Source organism: Tremella mesenterica, assembly GCF_000271645.1.
Source record: "Tremella mesenterica DSM 1558 unplaced genomic scaffold TREMEscaffold_17, whole genome shotgun sequence".
In the NCBI taxonomy this organism is placed as follows: Eukaryota; Fungi; Basidiomycota; class Tremellomycetes; order Tremellales; family Tremellaceae; genus Tremella; species Tremella mesenterica.
The window spans coordinates 275,867-292,838 of NW_006711241.1; the positions used below are offsets into that span (position 1 = coordinate 275,867).

Consider the following 16,972-nt stretch of genomic DNA (forward strand, 5'->3'; position numbering starts at 1 on the left):
AGACCTTCGCCGTAGTTCCTCGTAATTCCTCCAACGTATTCCCATAAATGAGGATATCGTCAATGTAGACCACGACTCCATTCCCTAGTAGCTCTCTAAACACCTCATTTAGGAAGTGTTGGAAGACCGCGGGGGCGTTTCGCAGCCCATCACGAACAACCAGAGATTCAAACATACCATACTGTGTCCTGAACGCCGTCAGGTGTTCATGTCCCTCTGTCACCCTCAACAATTGGTATGCTCCAATTAGATCTAGTTTGCTGAAATACCTTGCTTTTCCAAGTTCTTCGGTAATTTGACCTATTAGAGGGAGAGGGTAGGCATCTGGTATGGTCGCTTCATTCAGTTTTCGATAGTCGATGACCATTCGCCATTGTCCTTCGGCTTTCTTCGGTATCATAAACATTGGTGAGCCGTATGGCGAGTTACTTGCCCGAATTCGGCCAGCGGCGATTTCGCGATCTAGTATGTCTCTCAGCGCGCGTCTCTGATCTTCTCCTTGAGCATAGAGGGAGGCGACCTTAAGGTTCCCCCCCTCCTTAAGCTCAAACTTCAAATCGTAGGACCTTGAAGGGGGAAGGGTCTCTCCTCCCTTCTTCGGATTAAAAACGTCAATGTACTGGTGGTATTGTTCAGGAACTACCTGGAACAACTCGTCTTGTTCCTCCGGGCTCAGCTCTTCAAGCTCATCTTCGCCGCGGCGGTCTATCGCGTCCGTCAGAGTCGGCAGCCCTATGGCCGCTAACTTCGCCGCACTTGGTGGGGTTGGGATGGGAAATTTCACCGAGTTGTCTCTTCCATCAAGGACAACCCCTTCCTTCCTCATCCAATCCCACCCTATCACAACATCTGCGTCGCAGAGCGTTGTTACATCGAGACAAACAGATCGCACTTCGGCGTCCTTCGTCAAACTAAATCCGACTTCGACAAACTCGGTGATGGGTCCAGCGACACTCACCGAGCCGTCGAACATGTGAACGGGTACGCTCACCTGATATTGTCTCCTTTCCGCGCCTATCTTCGTCGCCGCTCTAGGACTTATATATGAACAAGTAGCCCCGGTGTCCCAGAGCGTAGTTAGCTTCATTCCATTAATGAAAATGTCCGATTTAGGTTGATCTCTGGAAACGGAAGGGATGAGGAGATGATCATCGACATTGCATGAACAAGGGGTACTGAGTGGTGTATTTTTGTATTCACAATCCTCTGGCTCCATCAGCTGTGTTTCTTTTATGGGTTTGGGAATGGTGGCCGAGAGAATATGGCGGACCCGCCGAGCCTCGCCTACTGCGACAGGTCCTCTTCTTTTCCCTGGTCCTCTTCCAAATTTACTTCTCCTCCAACCGCATTCAAGTTCCTCCTCTGTCCGAGAGGTACTGCGTTCCCTCCCGATCCTCCACCACGTTCTCCGAACTTCTCCCCCCATGGAGGCAACAGTCCAACCTTAACCTTAGCCTCCCTTACAGGGCATTCCTTCAGCCAATGTCCTGCTTCACCACACTCGGTACACTTCCCCTCCTTCCTCCTTGTCTCCCTCAGATCGGAGCTCGGCCTAGGCCATCTTCGGCGAACTTCGTCGATGTTTGGCGGTGTACTCTTTACCACCGTCGACCTCATAGCCGCCTGGGCACCACCCTGCGCCGAAGGTTGCCCCTTTTCCCATTTCTTCTCTTCTTTCTTCTCCGTCCTCTGACCTTCCACCACTGTCGTTGTCCTTATCCCTCCTTCCCTTTTCCTCTCTGCCTCCTTCTCCACTTGTCTCCTCCACAGGCGGTTGTCCAAGGGAATCACAAACTCCAATAGCTCTTTTACAGTCCCAAACGATCTACCGTGTCTTGCGATTTCATCTAGAAGGTGCGATTTTAGTCCTTTCTTGGCTCGGTCAACTAGGTTTCCATCATCAGACCACTTGAGAATCGCAACATGTCGCTGAAAGGCGGAGAAGTAGTCCGAAGCAGACCCGGTTTGCTTGAGGTCGTTAAGTTGTCGGGCCGCAGTTCCTTCTTCGTCTGGATCACCAAAGTTAGTCTTGAGGTACTTAACGAACTGATCGTGTGTCGTGAGGTACTCAGGAAGAGGTCTTTTGGATAGATCGGGCTGCACTGCAAGAAGAGGTGTTTCGCGTAGATGAGAGATCATGAAAAAGACTTTCTTAGTGTCGTCGGGGAAAAGGTGAGAGTTCAATTCGAAGTGTACGTCGCACTCAGACAGAAAGGCGGTTAACTTGTTCCGATCTCCTCTCCATAGGTCTGGGTTAGGTAGCTTTATCCCTTTCCGTTGTTCGCCCACTACGCTTGGGGTCGCCGAAGTTTGCCGTCCCATGGCGTACCTCACCCCTTCTGATATCCCTTCTGCAATCCCGCCCACTGTATCCCTTTCTCTTCTCTGTTCCCATTCCTCCCTACGTCTTCTCTCCTCCATCATGTCTTTGTTCATATTCGCCACCATCTGCATCAAGGCCAACACCACCCCTTGTGTTCCTTCTTCTCCCAAGTTCGCCGTACTTCCAGTGTTTTCTCTTGGGCGTGGGGTTTGGTCTGATCCAAGTGGGGATCCCACAGGTGGGAGAGCATTAGACGGAGGAGAAGGAGGGTTAGAAAGCACCGGTGGAACGAACTCATCTCCTTGAATTGACCCCCCCACACTATCCTCAACTCCAAGGTCCTGCCCCATTGCTCTGCTAAGCTCCTCCAATGCTCTCCTCTCGTTCTCCTCCATCCTGTCTCCATCCCTACTCATGCCTCGTGTAATTCTTCTTTCTGGTTCCATATTATCTTCGTACTTCTCCGAGGTTCGCACGGGTCGTCGGTAAGAGCGATCCTTGATACTGTCACGGCCGTCGAACAACTACTTCTTAATAGACCGACGGTCGACGAACCTCGGCTAACTTCACGCTCTGAGTCGATGTCTCACCCAACCAGGAGGGCGCAGACGTCGAAAGGGGTGTAACTACGGCGTACTTCGGCGTAGTTACTCTAACTAGGGTTTTGATCTACTGATGGCGATGTATCTTGATTTATAGCTATCTCTATCTGTCTTTTACTACTGACAACAATCAAGGATCGCTGAAGAACTTCAGCGATCTTCTCAGCTAATATTATCTACTCCTCCTAGACGTTCATCCAACCCTCTCGCGCTTTGACGTACTTCAACGCACTTCGTCCAACTTCCCCGAGCCCTCGGCCATCCTCTTCCTCCTTCGACTAACTCCGCCTAACATCGCCGCACTTCTGCTCCCATTGTCCCTACTTAGCCTAACTCCGCCTAACATCGCCGCACTTCTGCTCCCATTGTCCCTACTTAGCCTAACCCCGCCTAACATCGCCGTACTTCTGCTCCCATTGTCCCTACTTAGCCTAACCCCGTCTAACTTCGCCGTACTTGGTGTCAGAAGTCCTGAGTTACGTGTAGAGTAAAGAGGTTAAGGCGTGATGGGGTTTTGATGGCCAAAGGAGGGTCATTGTTGGTGGAGTAATCGAGGTGTCACGACGTAGTTCGTGACAATGTGATCCCCCCCTTTAAACAGGAAATTTCACTTTCGGACCACTTTCGGACCACTTTCGGGCGTTTCGGACGCTTTCGGACGCTTTCGGACGCTTTCGGACGCTTTCGGACGCTTTCGGGTCCGAAAACGCATTTTTCAGAACTATCAATATGCATTCAATATGCATGATACACCTGATCTCTATGCATTTTATGCATCCTGAACTCTGTAGGATCATTCTACATGTCTTACATCTTCAGAATCTGCAATATTGATGAAGTGTAGGGATTTGGGTGAGTAGTGACAGGATTTGGGTGACTTGTGGAGGGATTTGGGTGGATTGTGACTGGAAATGGGAGAAATGGCCAAATTTCCGTCGGGATTAATTCGAGGTCCGTCGGGATTATCCCTACGCGCCAAAGTGGAGGATCAGCATCGTCTTCCACGTGGTCACATCTCTACAACTACGGCTGAGTAGTGAGTAGTGACGCTTCAAGTAGAATAGTATGGAGAGGAGAAGTACACAAGTACATAGGATGGGAATGGAAAGGAAGCGGAAAGATATATAAACATGCATAGTCGTCAGATCATGTCGTTTCCTGTCGTGCAAGTATCCCTCTCTCCTCATCTCGCTCGGCACTAACAAAGCATGGTGAGTGATCACTGCCCCGGATCTTGTAATACCACCAACACGTATTTCTCGTCTTTGAATCAGTCATCCTTATGTCATATGCGCGAAAGAAGGAGGGGGGACTTACCAGGGGTTATTATGAGTTCATGTCGTTTAGTCCGTATACGCATGAAGCGAAGTTGGTCCTAGACATGAGCTCCCACAACTAATTAGGCAAGAATGCATAAAGGTAACTGACCCCAGAATCACACTCCCCAACAGCCTTAGTAACACCTTCCACAACACCTTCTAACTCCCTAGCATACCTCTGCCCATTCTCACCTTCGAAAACCGTCCCTGTACTCTGTACGATCCCACCTCCATCAACCCCACGTCGGAACAAAACCATGACCCCTTTCACATGTCTATAAGCTGATAATCTAGCAATAGTAGCTTCTATCTCTTGAGGTAGGGATGGATCTGGAGATGTCAGAGGGTGATCGACACCATTTGGGAGGTTTATGGTAGGGGTTTGGGATGTAGACATGAATTAAAGGTGAATTAGATATAAAGTAGAGGAATTGAAATGACGTAGGTTGTTGTTAACTTATCCTGCGCCGTCATACGAAAGATTCAGTTGACAATTTTTGCATTCCACCTTTTGTCACCTTTTCCCCTTGTCCCATCTGATCATTTCACTTTCACCTCTTGGCAGTCATATCAGCTGAGAGATCAGTGGGGATAAGCCACAAGATCGCTTTGCTCCTATAGAGAACTGACGGCTGCTAGCTGCTCAGTCTGAGAGACGTCGCCCCTTTGTCCGCCGTGATCAGTGAATTGACCTCGCAGTGATCCAGTGATCTGACAGGACACGCGGATATCTCCAACAGGACGAGATCAGGGAGGCATATCATAAGAGCTAGAACAAGACCGGTACTTATGACAATGCAAGATTATCATTCCGAGGGAGAAGATGATCGAGGTCAGAACAAAGACGATATATCAAATACCATCCTCGACCCTTTACCAGAAGAAATCTTCCCGAGGGTCATCAAACCTCGTAAGAGATCACCAAAGTATTGGCGAGCATGGATTTTGATGATGTTTGTATGGTCTTTCACCCCTTTGTCACTGTACGTATCTTCAATATCCCTTCTTAGCCTCCATTTCCCTCCCTCCCTCCGTGCGGCATACACCCTCAAATGCCTGCTATCAGTTTATCTATCCTCTATCTCTCGCCTCAAGATCGATATGATCATTTGCATCAAACGTACACAAAGCTAGAAGAAAGTGAGAGATCATTGACCTATAGACTTTATACTATCTGGTTCTTTCAATTTCGATCCCGACCCGCTTCCCTCCCTCACACCATCTTAGCCGCTTACACCCTGACCGAAGTCGTATTCGCCCTTTATCATCTTCATCTCTTTCGACTAGTCCAAGCTCCCGGTCGACCCTCACCCCTTTCGTTAGAATCAAGGAATAACCTCTTCCTCCGTCTTCTTCGAGCTGGTATAGCTTACCCCGCCCCTCCTCTACCTATGCGTTTGGACGATTGTGTGGAATATGCAGAAGGAATGTATCGTTCTGGTCATCTCACCGCTGCGCAGCTACATAGAGTCAGAGAGTGGAGATCAGAAGGAGCTATGGTAGCTCGACAGGAAACGACTGGGATAATGACTCAAGATGAGAAAAAAGTGTTGGATTCTTTCAGGGAGAAAGTACCCGGGGAAAGGGAGGAGAGATTGAGGGGAGAGGTAGAGAATGGGGTGGAGGAAGGACAAAGTGGGGAGATTCTGTTAGAGGAATATGATAGGAGAGTGGTGGAATTCAGAGAAAGGTTAAGGACTTGGTAGGTGTTCCTTCATCCGCTCATCTTCTCATGTGTGATTTCACTTTTTCATCTTCTCATTCACCTCTTTAGTCTCATGAATATGCTCGCTGCCATTATCCCCTTCAAGACGCAAACTTCCCTTGTCATTTCTCCTAGCTGCGTGTATGTTGTCTATCCCATCAAGCGATAAACGGATCTGATAGCCCACGTGAAGATACGTGAATCAGCACAGTGAGAATTTTCACACGATGGGTCAACACGATTCAAAGTGAAGACACAACGCTGAGAATCAGGTTTCACCACGCCCCTTGGGACACGATCCCACGACACAACGTCCTCATGTGGTTATCATGGACATGTTTCGGTCTTCCTATTGAAACAGCTCAAGCGAATCCAACTTGGGACAAATTTCTTGATAGTACTCTTGAACTGTTGGAAGAGACTACAGGTTCACATTTTCGAGACGGTTACGATAGAAAGGTCAAGGTTATGAGGTTGACTTTAGATCCTGTCAATGTAAGTGTATATCGCTCTATCGCTTCACTCTTCCATCACAATGTCCAATCTGAAGGCTACTAGCTTCCTTCTCTCATCGCCTTTCCTATCTCCGCTCATGTCATCATCACTGCCGTCTCTCCCCGTTCTTCCACACCAGGTACCTAAGAGTGTATCTGTCGTATGTGAGTGCAATAGAGAGATAGTGTTGATAGTCACGTGGTATCAGATTTATTAACATACTATTCGAAGGAATGAGAAAGTGTAATTGGGATCGAGGAAGCCATCATTGACAGTGATAGGTTCAACTTCGACCTTTGTTTCTCTACGCATTGACAAATCTAACGAATTGGTATTTAAGAGATTTTCAATATCCTTCTGAAGGTTTACACTTGGTACGTTGCCCGTCATCCATAAAATCGTCGCTGACGTTTAGTATCGGGAAGGGGAGATAGAGTAAGTAACCTTTTCTCCATTACTTTACTTCCACTTCCACCTTCACCTTCACACTGCTCTGTTCATCGACGTCATCCCTTCCGACGCGCCTTCCCATCTACCCTCGTCTGTCCATCCCTCCTACATTTTACTAAGATAAGAAAGTGAACATGTGACACAATCCCATGATCGGTGATACGAAACGGTTATCAAAGAGGGAGGCGGTAGCATTGCAAAGGAAAGAACAGTGGTTATCGCTAACAATCAGCTATCTACTCAGAATCCCAAATGGATGGACCCCTACCAAAGGCCGTCATCTGACTAACAACATGCCAGTCATTTATCTACACGGATTAGGTTTCGGTGCTCTTCAAAATCATTTCTTAGTTCGACATTTAATCAAATCTCTGCCTACCCATCCTATAGTCATCCCGTTGGCTTATCATACTTCACAAGCTTTCTTTCATCCTAGGTATCTGAAACCTTGGAGTAGAGAAGAGATGGTAGGTTCTATTAAAGGGATTTGTAAACGATGGCAATTCTGGGACGAGGATAGTGAAGGAGGTGGGGTCAGTTTAATGAGTCATTCGAATGGAAGTGTTGGACATTCTTGGAGTGAGTGATTCAGTGTCTTGCTTTGAATGAGATATTCTTCATGTCCAATAACTTCTCTTTCTCCTCGCCTATTCTTCTTTCATTTCCACTGTTTATTTTGATGAGTCGAACACTCACTTTTGTCACACCATCTTCTCCGCTCAGATTGGCTTCTTCCCCATCAATTACGTACTTTTCCATCCTCCGCTGACGGGACGAGACATCATTTTGTTAGGAACGATGAAGAGCTGACGTAGTAGTATTGAAAGACTGTCCAGCCCTCGCACGGCGGAATGTCTTCGTAGACCCTGTGGTTTTCTGTCTCTGGGAAGGAGGTCAGTTCGAATCTGCTTCTCACTTTCTGAGTTGACGTGTAGATGTTTGTTATAACTTTTGTTATCGTAAACCTTCCACAGTGAGTCTTTTGCTTGTCGTGGTGAGTGAGAGATTTAACAAATAGGCAATGGAATTGTTATTACAATATTTTGTTGCTAGCGAAGCAGGGATTGCGAATTATATTCAAAGAGTGGGTTGATATCCTTCTTTCCTTCTGTTCTTCTTCCCTTCCCTCCCCTACCTCTCTTCTTTTTTCTTCACTTCTATCTCCCCTTCGTCAGAAGTAATATCATCGGAACGAAAGGACGTTACCAGCCACAATAAAACTTTCCCGCTTGGTCACATGTCGACTCCCTTTCCATAGGTCAACCTTTGCATGGAACGGTTTCACGAGCCCTTCATCAGTTCGACCTATATATGGTGATCGGGGTTTTGGAGTTGTGATCGTGACAAGTCAAGAGAGAAGACATTGACCCTCAGCACTTTGATTGGGCCGAAAACACCTTGTTCATCGATGAAATCCCAAACGCTGGGGATCCTACTAAAACAGCATTTTTCTTAGGTGGAAAAGATATGATCATTGATGCCATGGTACATTTTTATTCTTTGGTTTAGTCTGTTGTTGATGTCAGCGCGTAAGGAAGTATTTAGAAAGGAGTGAGTAGAATCCTTCTCTCTTTACGTACCCCGCTCCACTCGTTCTATGTTGGTTCTTCATATATGGGTATGCTGAAAAATTTGACGACTGGGATATTCACCCTGTACTGAGCACTCATGAACGCCATCTACGCTCAGGAAGGGAAGAATTGAAAGATCACTCCCAATCATTCTCAAATCCATACTGGTACAAGAGCTGACCTTCAGACGGAATTAAAGAAGGACTTCATTGGGACCCACAAGGAGGTCACGGTGATGGATTAGTGGGGGAAGCAAGAGACAGAGTGGTAATGTTCACCGGAACGGGTTCGACGATGGGTTGGGAAGGATGGTTGAGATCAGGTAGACGAAGACATAGTTTAGGACAAGATGCTTCTGCTCGTCTAGGTAGCGATTGAGATAAGGGAGATTTGAAAACATCATGTGATGATCATCATGAGTAAGATATAATAAGAATCTGTTGGATCTATATGGGTGATTAGTAGGGCTTGTTGGATGGATAATAGACGTGAATAGAGAGATGTGAAGGTCGTTCAGATATAGATGAGCATTGGTATGTATGTCAGTGACTGATTCGGCCGATTGTGAGCTGTACCATTTGGTTGACATGCTGAGGCGGTGTCACAGTACTCGATCAAATCCTGAGACTTGAGCTCTCAAGTTCTGTGCAGACATACGGAGGTTCTTTAGGGTTGACATACACGAGATAAGGGTCGAGGGTGACATAGAGTGATAGAGCATAGAGCTTTTTTTGACTACGCGTAGTGAGGTGAAACTCAAAGTGGGGGAAAAGTGGGGAATACTTAAGTGGGGGGGCTCGAATAAATTTCACTTTGTCACAATTTCCCCTCGTCAAAACTTGACCACCTACAAGTCATATTCAACGACCATCCCGTCTACGGCCGTCTACTTTATATGACAATCATCAATATAAGCAACATGTCTGTGAGTCATCATCATCTCATATAATGATATCCTATCATCTCATAAAATGACATCTTGACTATATACTGACCCCTCAGTCTCATAGACCAATTCATCTAATACGAAATCTCAAACATTCTTCCTCCCTTCGTCGACCTCTTCTCCTTCCTTCCCAATCCCATCCCCTCTCCTCAAAACAAACATCATTCTCAACAACCTCTCACATCTCTTCACCCAACTCAAACCCCCTAAACCAACTTTCGACCAAAATCGATACCCCTCTATCCCCCGAAATAGCTCCATTGGTAGAATCGATCTCTTCTTTAACTTTGATCCAAGTATCCGAACTTGTCTCAGCTTTGAAAACACGTTTGAACATCTCCGATATACCCATTGTCGCTCCTTCCAACAATGTTTCTAAAGTAGTTTCAAATGGAGAAGAAGGTGAAGGGGAAGGGAAAGAACAAGTGGAGAAAAAGAAAGAGAAAACTATTTTTACGGTGAAATTGGAAAAATTCGATACGGGTGCAAAAGCAAAGATTATAAGGGAAGTAAAAGCTATGATGCCGAATATGAATTTGGTCGAGGTGAGTCTATGGATTCTTCTTCTTTCTTCTGATCTGGCGTTTCGTTTCGGTCTCTGGTTTGATGTTAGGGTTAGGTCTCTGGCTTGATTCTAGGGTCAGGCTTCCAGTTTGATCGTATCGTGAAGAAAGTCAGTCCTGCGATCGATTTTACAATCTTTGCGATAAGACAAGGATGTAGTGGTGATTTGTATATCTGAATTTCGAATTGGGGTTTTGTCATACCTCTTTAAACTCGAAACTGTCCTCCTTCTCATATATGACCGACCACTCTCCATTCGATGAGGAATAGTGTTCGAGCGGGGTCAAAGTGTTAAAAATCCCACTGGAAATATCCCTATCAAACGTCTTTTCTTCCAAATTTGGGAATAATCATCTCCTTGCAAAATCACCACATCCTCACCCATGTACTGTCATGTCCGATTCTACGTCTTCTGACACTCAATAAGTCTTGATGTGGTTCAGTTCTACTAGACGGGTTGAGGTGGAATAGTTCGAATTGTCAAGAACCGAAAGCTAATTTTCTAGGCGAAAAAATTCGTCGAATCTGTTCCTCAAATATTGAAAGAAAACCTACCTAAAGAAGAAGCGGAGAAATTACAGAAAACTCTGACTGAATTAGGTGCGACAGTCACACTTTCTTGAATCGTTCCATGAAAATCATGCATTTGATCCATTAATCATTTAATTCTCTTCTTTCCAATACTGAACTTATACAATGATCCTTTCATTCTCTTTTTTTTGATAATACCTACTTCAGATCACTTTCCTTTGAGATTCCTTTTGGAACGGTGAGATATTTTGGTACAGTATACATTAGTGTAGTACGGTTTCCGATCGAAGATTTGATACTTTAACTGTAGAGTACTCGTACTTACTTCATCAAGCGGGACATTCTCTCATGTGCACGTCATAACTTTGAAAAGAGTTGTTTATCATATCTGTACAGTATCTGTAAATTGACTGAAACCCAAACTATTGGTAATTTGAAAGTATTTCGAGGGAACAAATGGATTAACATGATCCAAAAAACAACCTGTATATAATTCTATGATCTAAGTTCATGACTACTATAATTCCCAGATAACGAATTGGAAATTTCCAAATTGACGATATTCATTCATATCCTACTGACACACCGAAGATCTTCACCATACCTTCACCTCATCGCACGGGATGTTTTGGTGGTTTCCCATTAAGTATATCAACCATCTCATCAATAGCCTTTATACAACCTATATATGTCCCTTCGTCCGTTGAAGAACCACTAAAACGTCAGATCGAATTCACTTGACTAAAACACAAATCCGATATCCACTCTTTGAAGAAGTAAAAACATATCTGACATACATATAGGGAAGGGTCAAACACTCGGAAATTAAACTTGGTTAGATTATACAAGTGAATAAAAAAAAGAAAAAAGATTTGTGTGTAAAAGATTTTGAAAACTCACATATGAGGTAAACAAACGATATTTTTTCTTTTTCCTAATTCACCTAAATTCTCTCCGAAAGCAGGTTCAACATTAAAAACGTCTAAACCAGCACCGAACAATATCCCTTGATCTAAAACTTTTATCAAAGCTATTTCATCCACTATCCCACCTCTGGCAGTATTGATCAATATCGAACCTTTTCGTAATGATTTAAGTTGATCATAACCTATCAAATTCTTAGTAGATGAAGTGAGGGGACAATGGATAGATAAAATGTCAATGTTTGGTAATAGGTCGTTCAATGAGTTTACTCTGATATGGGGTATAGGTATGTATTTTGAGGTTGATGAATGACTTATGTTGGTTGTGTTGGGTGTGGTAGTTTGACTTTCTTCTGATCGATGAGGTAGATCCGGGAAGGATGAAATATTAGGGAATGTCGGTTCTTCTTTAGGTGGAGAAGGTTCAGAAGGATGAGAAGGATGAGAGGTGGAAAAGAGATTAGAGATTGTTTCTGATTGACCCCATTTGTTAAGAGGAGAAGTAGGTGACCAAATTATTATCTTACAACCAAAAGCCAAGAATAATTTAGCAGCTTCATATGCTATATCTCCCATACCTATCAATCCTACTGTTTTTCCCATTAATCCAGGTGATAAAACGGTGATGGAAGGGGTACGTTGACCGGATGTTATTAGATAATCGGATTCTTTTATACGTCGAAGGATTATGAGAGATAAAGCGATGGTCAATTCTGCTACTTCCTATGGGTCAGATGAGGTTTACTTAAATTGCACCTGCTCTCTTCCTCCGCCTCTCCCCTCCTCCTTCCCGGGGGGGACGCCCCGCTGTCCCCTTCGCAACAAGATTGACAAGTATTAGTACTTTTTGACGAACAAATTCAATTCAAGAGTGGGTAAACCAGCATGACATTTTCAAATACTAAAGTGGTGATATACAGGGGCCAAGAGTAAATTGGGTATTCTCTCAAACAAAGGTGCGAATGTGGATATACCAATTGTGACCAGTTAAATCACTCGTCGAAATCAGGTGAGAATGATAATTTAGGGATGGAAGGTCCATATGGTTGATGGGTCGTGTTGGTAGACGAAGAGAGATATGACATCTTATGAGAATTCTTTGTATGCTTGCAAGGTAGAAAGAGAAGTCGGGTTCTGTGTGGAAAAACTGTTAGACTCACCTTTGCATTACCCCCAGGGACGTTAGTCACCATTATACCCCTCCTAACACATTCGTCAAGATCAATCATATCGAGTCCAGTACCATTCCTACAAATAGCTTTGAGATTTGGAGCGAGGTCGAGTTGAGGTTTATGCATGTTTCCGATTCGTAGTACTGTTTTTCAACGTCAGCCTTAGCCCTAGATCACTATACACTCCATGCAATATCCACACAAATCACCCGCTTTGCAACTCTGTACAATAATCTTCCCTCTACTTTATGGAACCACAACCTGCTAAACCTGTTCTATCTCTTCAATCTCCAGGAATGTTTCCGATTACTCTTATGAGGCTCGTAGAGACGAAGATAATACAGGGGAACATCGAGTGGTCTCTCAAGTTTATATAGAAAGAGAGTGAGAGATCTTTCCGTCATTGAGACAGAGAGAGAGAGGAGGGAGGGAGAGGAAGGATATCAGAAACTCACAAATCCCATCCGCCCGACTTAACAATTCCTCTTCCTTCCCATCCACTCCATTCCGTAACACTTTCCCAAACTTTTCCTCGGCATATTTCTCCGCACGGGGATGAAACGGCGTAGGAAGATAGATCGTAGCGTTTTCCGCTGTAGTTGGGGTTGAGGTGTGGTGGTCAGGTTCAGAAGGAGGAGTAGGGAGGTAGGTGGTTGTCTTTGACATGACCTTTCTTCTTCACAGTAGTACTTAGCTAGTGGTTGATAGTTGAAGTACGGAGGGGAAAAACCTGTTGACAATGCCGCAATGTCGGTCGATACCTTATCACCAGAGATGATGTCCATGGAAGATATTTCCGGACTTCCTTGACTCTCTCTTCTTTCGTCAATCACACCACTTGATATTGAACCCTCCTCCTAAGGGCAAGATCGACTCGACTCAGGGTTTTACTTCAACTCGTGATCAGATATCAGATAAGACATCTACCTTAGACATCACCAAATCATCCTAAAGAACTGGAAAGGAACAACTCACACAAACATGTCAAAATGGCAAATCATCATCAACCCAGCTGCTGGCTCGGGTCAAGCTGTACAATGTCAGTCCTTCTTCACTAAAGATACGTTCAATATCACATCCATCATAGTCTCTCCAACGTGTACATGTATGAATGTGACAATCAACAATAACCCTGACTACCATATACGCCCTTCTCTTGACTTTCCTTTTCCTTTCAAGGGACTGATACACCCTGAGCTCTGTGGTGATGTCTTCCTCTCGACTTGCCTTACTTGTGTCAATCTCTTAGCTTGAGGGGGATAACCGGATGAGGGGAGAAACGGGATGATATCTGACCTGCAGTTGTTGACGAACACGTCACACCTTCACTCGACGTTCTAGGGGAGAAATATGAAATTCACCATACTCAACAAGCGGGAGATGGATCCAGAATAGCTTTAGACATACATAGAAGCAATCACACTTTCAAAGAATCAATAACCACAGGAGCAAGCTCGGTTGGAGGAAGAGAAGAGAGTTATGATGAAGTGGAAGAGAGTGGGAGTTTCGAAAGGGGAAATAAGACGGTCAGAATTGTGATCGTTGGTGGAGATGGGACGACCCATGAGGTTATCGAAGGATTATGTTCTACTTTGACTATGGAGGAAATTGGAAGATGGGAGATTGTTGTCATACCTTGTGGAACGGTATGTCCCTACCCTCTTACTTCTTCCTTCACTTGCTCTCTCGTTTCCTGTGGATGACTAGCTGTCCATTTTGTGCCCCATCACACCACACCACACATACACCTCCTTTTCCCACTCTTGATTCAGCTCTATCATCTTTCAACCAAGAATATGATTGGGATCTCGCTCTCCATCGCTTTGATCAGGGTGGAAAGCGTGGACTACTTTACTCACGTGCCAATGCTGACTCTCAGGCAAACGCATTATTCCATACTCTCTTCCCACCTACACAACCTTTCTCTCCACCACCTTTACTCGTTCCTTACCTCCATGACAAACCATTGGAAATAACACACAAACTTTCTTCCCTACTCTCGGCTCTTTCTGGAAATTCTAAACCTCGTAGATTACCTCTAACACGAACAACACTTCTCCCACCTTCCCCGATCGATTTCCAACGAAATTACCCAGATTTCATGAATCCCTCAGGATCAACTCCCCAAACATCTTCCTTCCCAATCACCCATGATACTTCCCTTACTAATAGAAAACTGGGAGATTCTTCCTCTACTCAAAGAATACTCGGACATTCCGAATCAGGGGAAGACTTAGAAAACAAAGTGAAAACCCTTTACTCCCATATAGTCCTCTCCACATCTCTCCACGCTTCCATACTCGACACTTCTGAATCTCTCCGCGTTATCCATCCAGGTATCGAACGCTTCGGAATCGCTGCTCAACAAAATGCGGGGTTGTTTTTCGATGCTGATTTGATCATGTTTCCTCCTACCGGTGGGGAGGTCAAGCAATATGAGCCGAGGTTGGACAAATTCGTCATACCCTTTACTACGGATGTCGAATCTCCCTTACTTCTCACGCAACAAGCGGAAAGCTACAAGAAACGACGCAATAACATGTCAAATTTGACAATCGACAACGAGAAGGGAAACCATAGTGAGGGGGAAGGAAACAAAGAGGGAGTGGTATTAAAAGGTCCATTCTCATATTTGTTAAGTTCTACATTAGCAGATAGGATGGAAGAGAAATTTATGATTTGTCCAACATTACGAACTCATCCACCTTCTTTTTTGACACTATTTGCGTCTGGTCTGAACCATCGAAAACCTCTCATATCCCAAGAGAAGAATACCGAGTCGTCTATGGATCATGATAGAGGGAAAGAAGATGAAGAAGAGGAGGAAGTACCAACGATGGATGTAGTGATTTTACGTCCTTTTCGCGATCCGGCCGTTCGAGCGATACTTGAAACTTCCACCTTGTTTTCAAATCAAGATGAACAAATTGGTCAGGACCCCGCTGATAGACCGAGTCAAAATTCAAATCCACTCTCAAGTCAGAGTTCTGTTCAATCTTCTCGAAACGAAGGTCAAACAGTTCTGCAATTAAAGACAAAAGTTGGAATAGAGGATGATGGTACGAATACGAATGAAAGGAAAGCCAATGAACAATGGGCATTGAGAGCATGGGAAATATTGAAATTAGCATATTCATCAGGATCTCATATCTCACGTACTTATTCAGGTCCTGGACCAAGTGTAGAAAAAGGAAAAGGAGAAGTGGTAGTAGAGGTGTTCAGGTGTGGATCGTTCGAATGGATTCCGGGAGGTTTGAAAAATGATAATACTTCAATGTCGATGACTCGGAATGTCATTGAAGGATGTGGGACGGTGAAGGAGGTTAATGTTGGACAAGTGAAAGATGTTTTTGAAGGACAAGTTAATGATAATCATGGTGGACATGTGAATAATATAAATGGTGGACATGTGAATAATATACATGGTGGACATGTGGATAACGTTCAAGAAGGACATGTAAATGAAGTTGATGAAGGACAATCGAAGAAAGTTCATGATGAACGAAAAAAGAAAGAAAATACAAATATGAAAACCAAAGAAGATCTAAATAATTTATTATGTTCCGATGGATCAATCCATAGAATACCTTTTGGTGGTAAAGCTAAAATAGAAGTGATATCTTCTTATGATTTCTGGGTTTGGGGTTAGTATGTATCATCATTATACTTTTTTCCCATTACTTTGGGATTAGGCGATGGAACCATTATCAGAAGGATTCAAGTTTTTACTTTTCGTCCCATGCAACATGCAACATGCAACATGTTTGTTTCTAACATAATTACCGGTGTCATGAAGGGCATTACATATAGTAATTCGTAACTAGTACATTTCTCAATCGTGGAATAAAGACACTGGGACGGATTTTGTTATTCCAATTTTTGAGATATGTAGTTCAGTAGAGTACTTGTTGAATGTTCAATCAACATGTGGGGAGGAAGCAGATTCCGAAGTGGACGATTGGATACCAGTAACATCATCTGATGATAACATTATCAAATACAGCTTCAAATGTTAGACTTGATAATTAACAGAATGGACAAAAGTTGTACTCCTACAGTTAGATTCAGCAGATCATTAAAGATGCAACAGTGAACAAATATTCACAAGGTTAGACACACAATGCAGCATTATCCATCCATTCATTCAATAATATTTGCACATGAAATAACTTCTTTAAAATTGACATCTACCACCAAGTCATCATTGATCCTATGATCATGTTTTTTTTTATGTATTCATTTCCCGCCTTCTATCTTGGATCATGGGTGTCGAGTTGTAATGCGAGATGAAAGATTGGTTGTGCTGTACAGTGAGGGTCGAGGGTCAGTCGATGAGTCTGGTTGAGGATGAACGATGACGGGTCAAGGATA

At 44.1% G+C, this 16,972-nt stretch overlaps 5 protein-coding genes across 5 annotated transcripts; 3 read left to right on the forward strand and 2 right to left on the reverse strand.

Moving 5' to 3' along the window:
- Nucleotides 1-4,144: 4,144 nt before the first annotated feature.
- Nucleotides 4,145-4,503, reverse strand: TREMEDRAFT_35439 (uncharacterized protein; the record flags this gene model as incomplete). The annotated part of the gene is made up of 3 exons (XM_007007929.1): nucleotides 4,145-4,188; nucleotides 4,243-4,300; nucleotides 4,354-4,503. 3 exons carry the CDS (start codon nucleotides 4,501-4,503, stop codon nucleotides 4,145-4,147), a joined length of 252 nt encoding a protein of 83 aa, XP_007007991.1.
- A 258-nt stretch (nucleotides 4,504-4,761) lies between these two features.
- On the forward strand, nucleotides 4,762-9,023 carry TREMEDRAFT_41115 (uncharacterized protein). The gene is made up of 12 exons (XM_007007953.1): nucleotides 4,762-5,227; nucleotides 5,407-5,946; nucleotides 6,222-6,444; nucleotides 6,726-6,818; nucleotides 6,860-6,879; nucleotides 7,127-7,473; nucleotides 7,713-7,787; nucleotides 7,830-7,867; nucleotides 7,913-7,978; nucleotides 8,269-8,379; nucleotides 8,421-8,445; nucleotides 8,653-9,023. Exons 1-12 carry the CDS (start codon nucleotides 5,034-5,036, stop codon nucleotides 8,841-8,843), a joined length of 1,923 nt encoding a protein of 640 aa, XP_007008015.1. The 5' UTR covers nucleotides 4,762-5,033; the 3' UTR covers nucleotides 8,844-9,023.
- Nucleotides 9,024-9,653: 630 nt separating this feature from the next.
- On the forward strand, nucleotides 9,654-10,598 carry TREMEDRAFT_35495 (uncharacterized protein; the record flags this gene model as incomplete). The annotated part of the gene is made up of 2 exons (XM_007007934.1): nucleotides 9,654-9,956; nucleotides 10,482-10,598. Coding segments are annotated over 2 exons (420 nt in total), but the record flags the coding sequence as incomplete, so codon positions are not given.
- Nucleotides 10,599-11,117: 519 nt separating this feature from the next.
- TREMEDRAFT_45917 (uncharacterized protein) lies at nucleotides 11,118-13,302 on the reverse strand (the record flags this gene model as incomplete). The annotated part of the gene is made up of 5 exons (XM_007007966.1): nucleotides 13,057-13,302; nucleotides 12,590-12,744; nucleotides 11,912-12,152; nucleotides 11,407-11,782; nucleotides 11,118-11,220 (listed from the first exon to the last, which is right to left on the reverse strand). Exons 1-5 carry the CDS (start codon nucleotides 13,265-13,267, stop codon nucleotides 11,118-11,120), a joined length of 1,086 nt encoding a protein of 361 aa, XP_007008028.1. The 5' UTR covers nucleotides 13,268-13,302.
- A 280-nt stretch (nucleotides 13,303-13,582) lies between these two features.
- Nucleotides 13,583-16,250, forward strand: TREMEDRAFT_65925 (uncharacterized protein; the record flags this gene model as incomplete). Its single annotated transcript, XM_007008000.1, has 3 exons — nucleotides 13,583-13,640; nucleotides 13,904-14,247; nucleotides 14,481-16,250. 3 exons carry the CDS (start codon nucleotides 13,583-13,585, stop codon nucleotides 16,248-16,250), a joined length of 2,172 nt encoding a protein of 723 aa, XP_007008062.1.
- Between the last annotated feature and the right edge of the window lie 722 nt (nucleotides 16,251-16,972).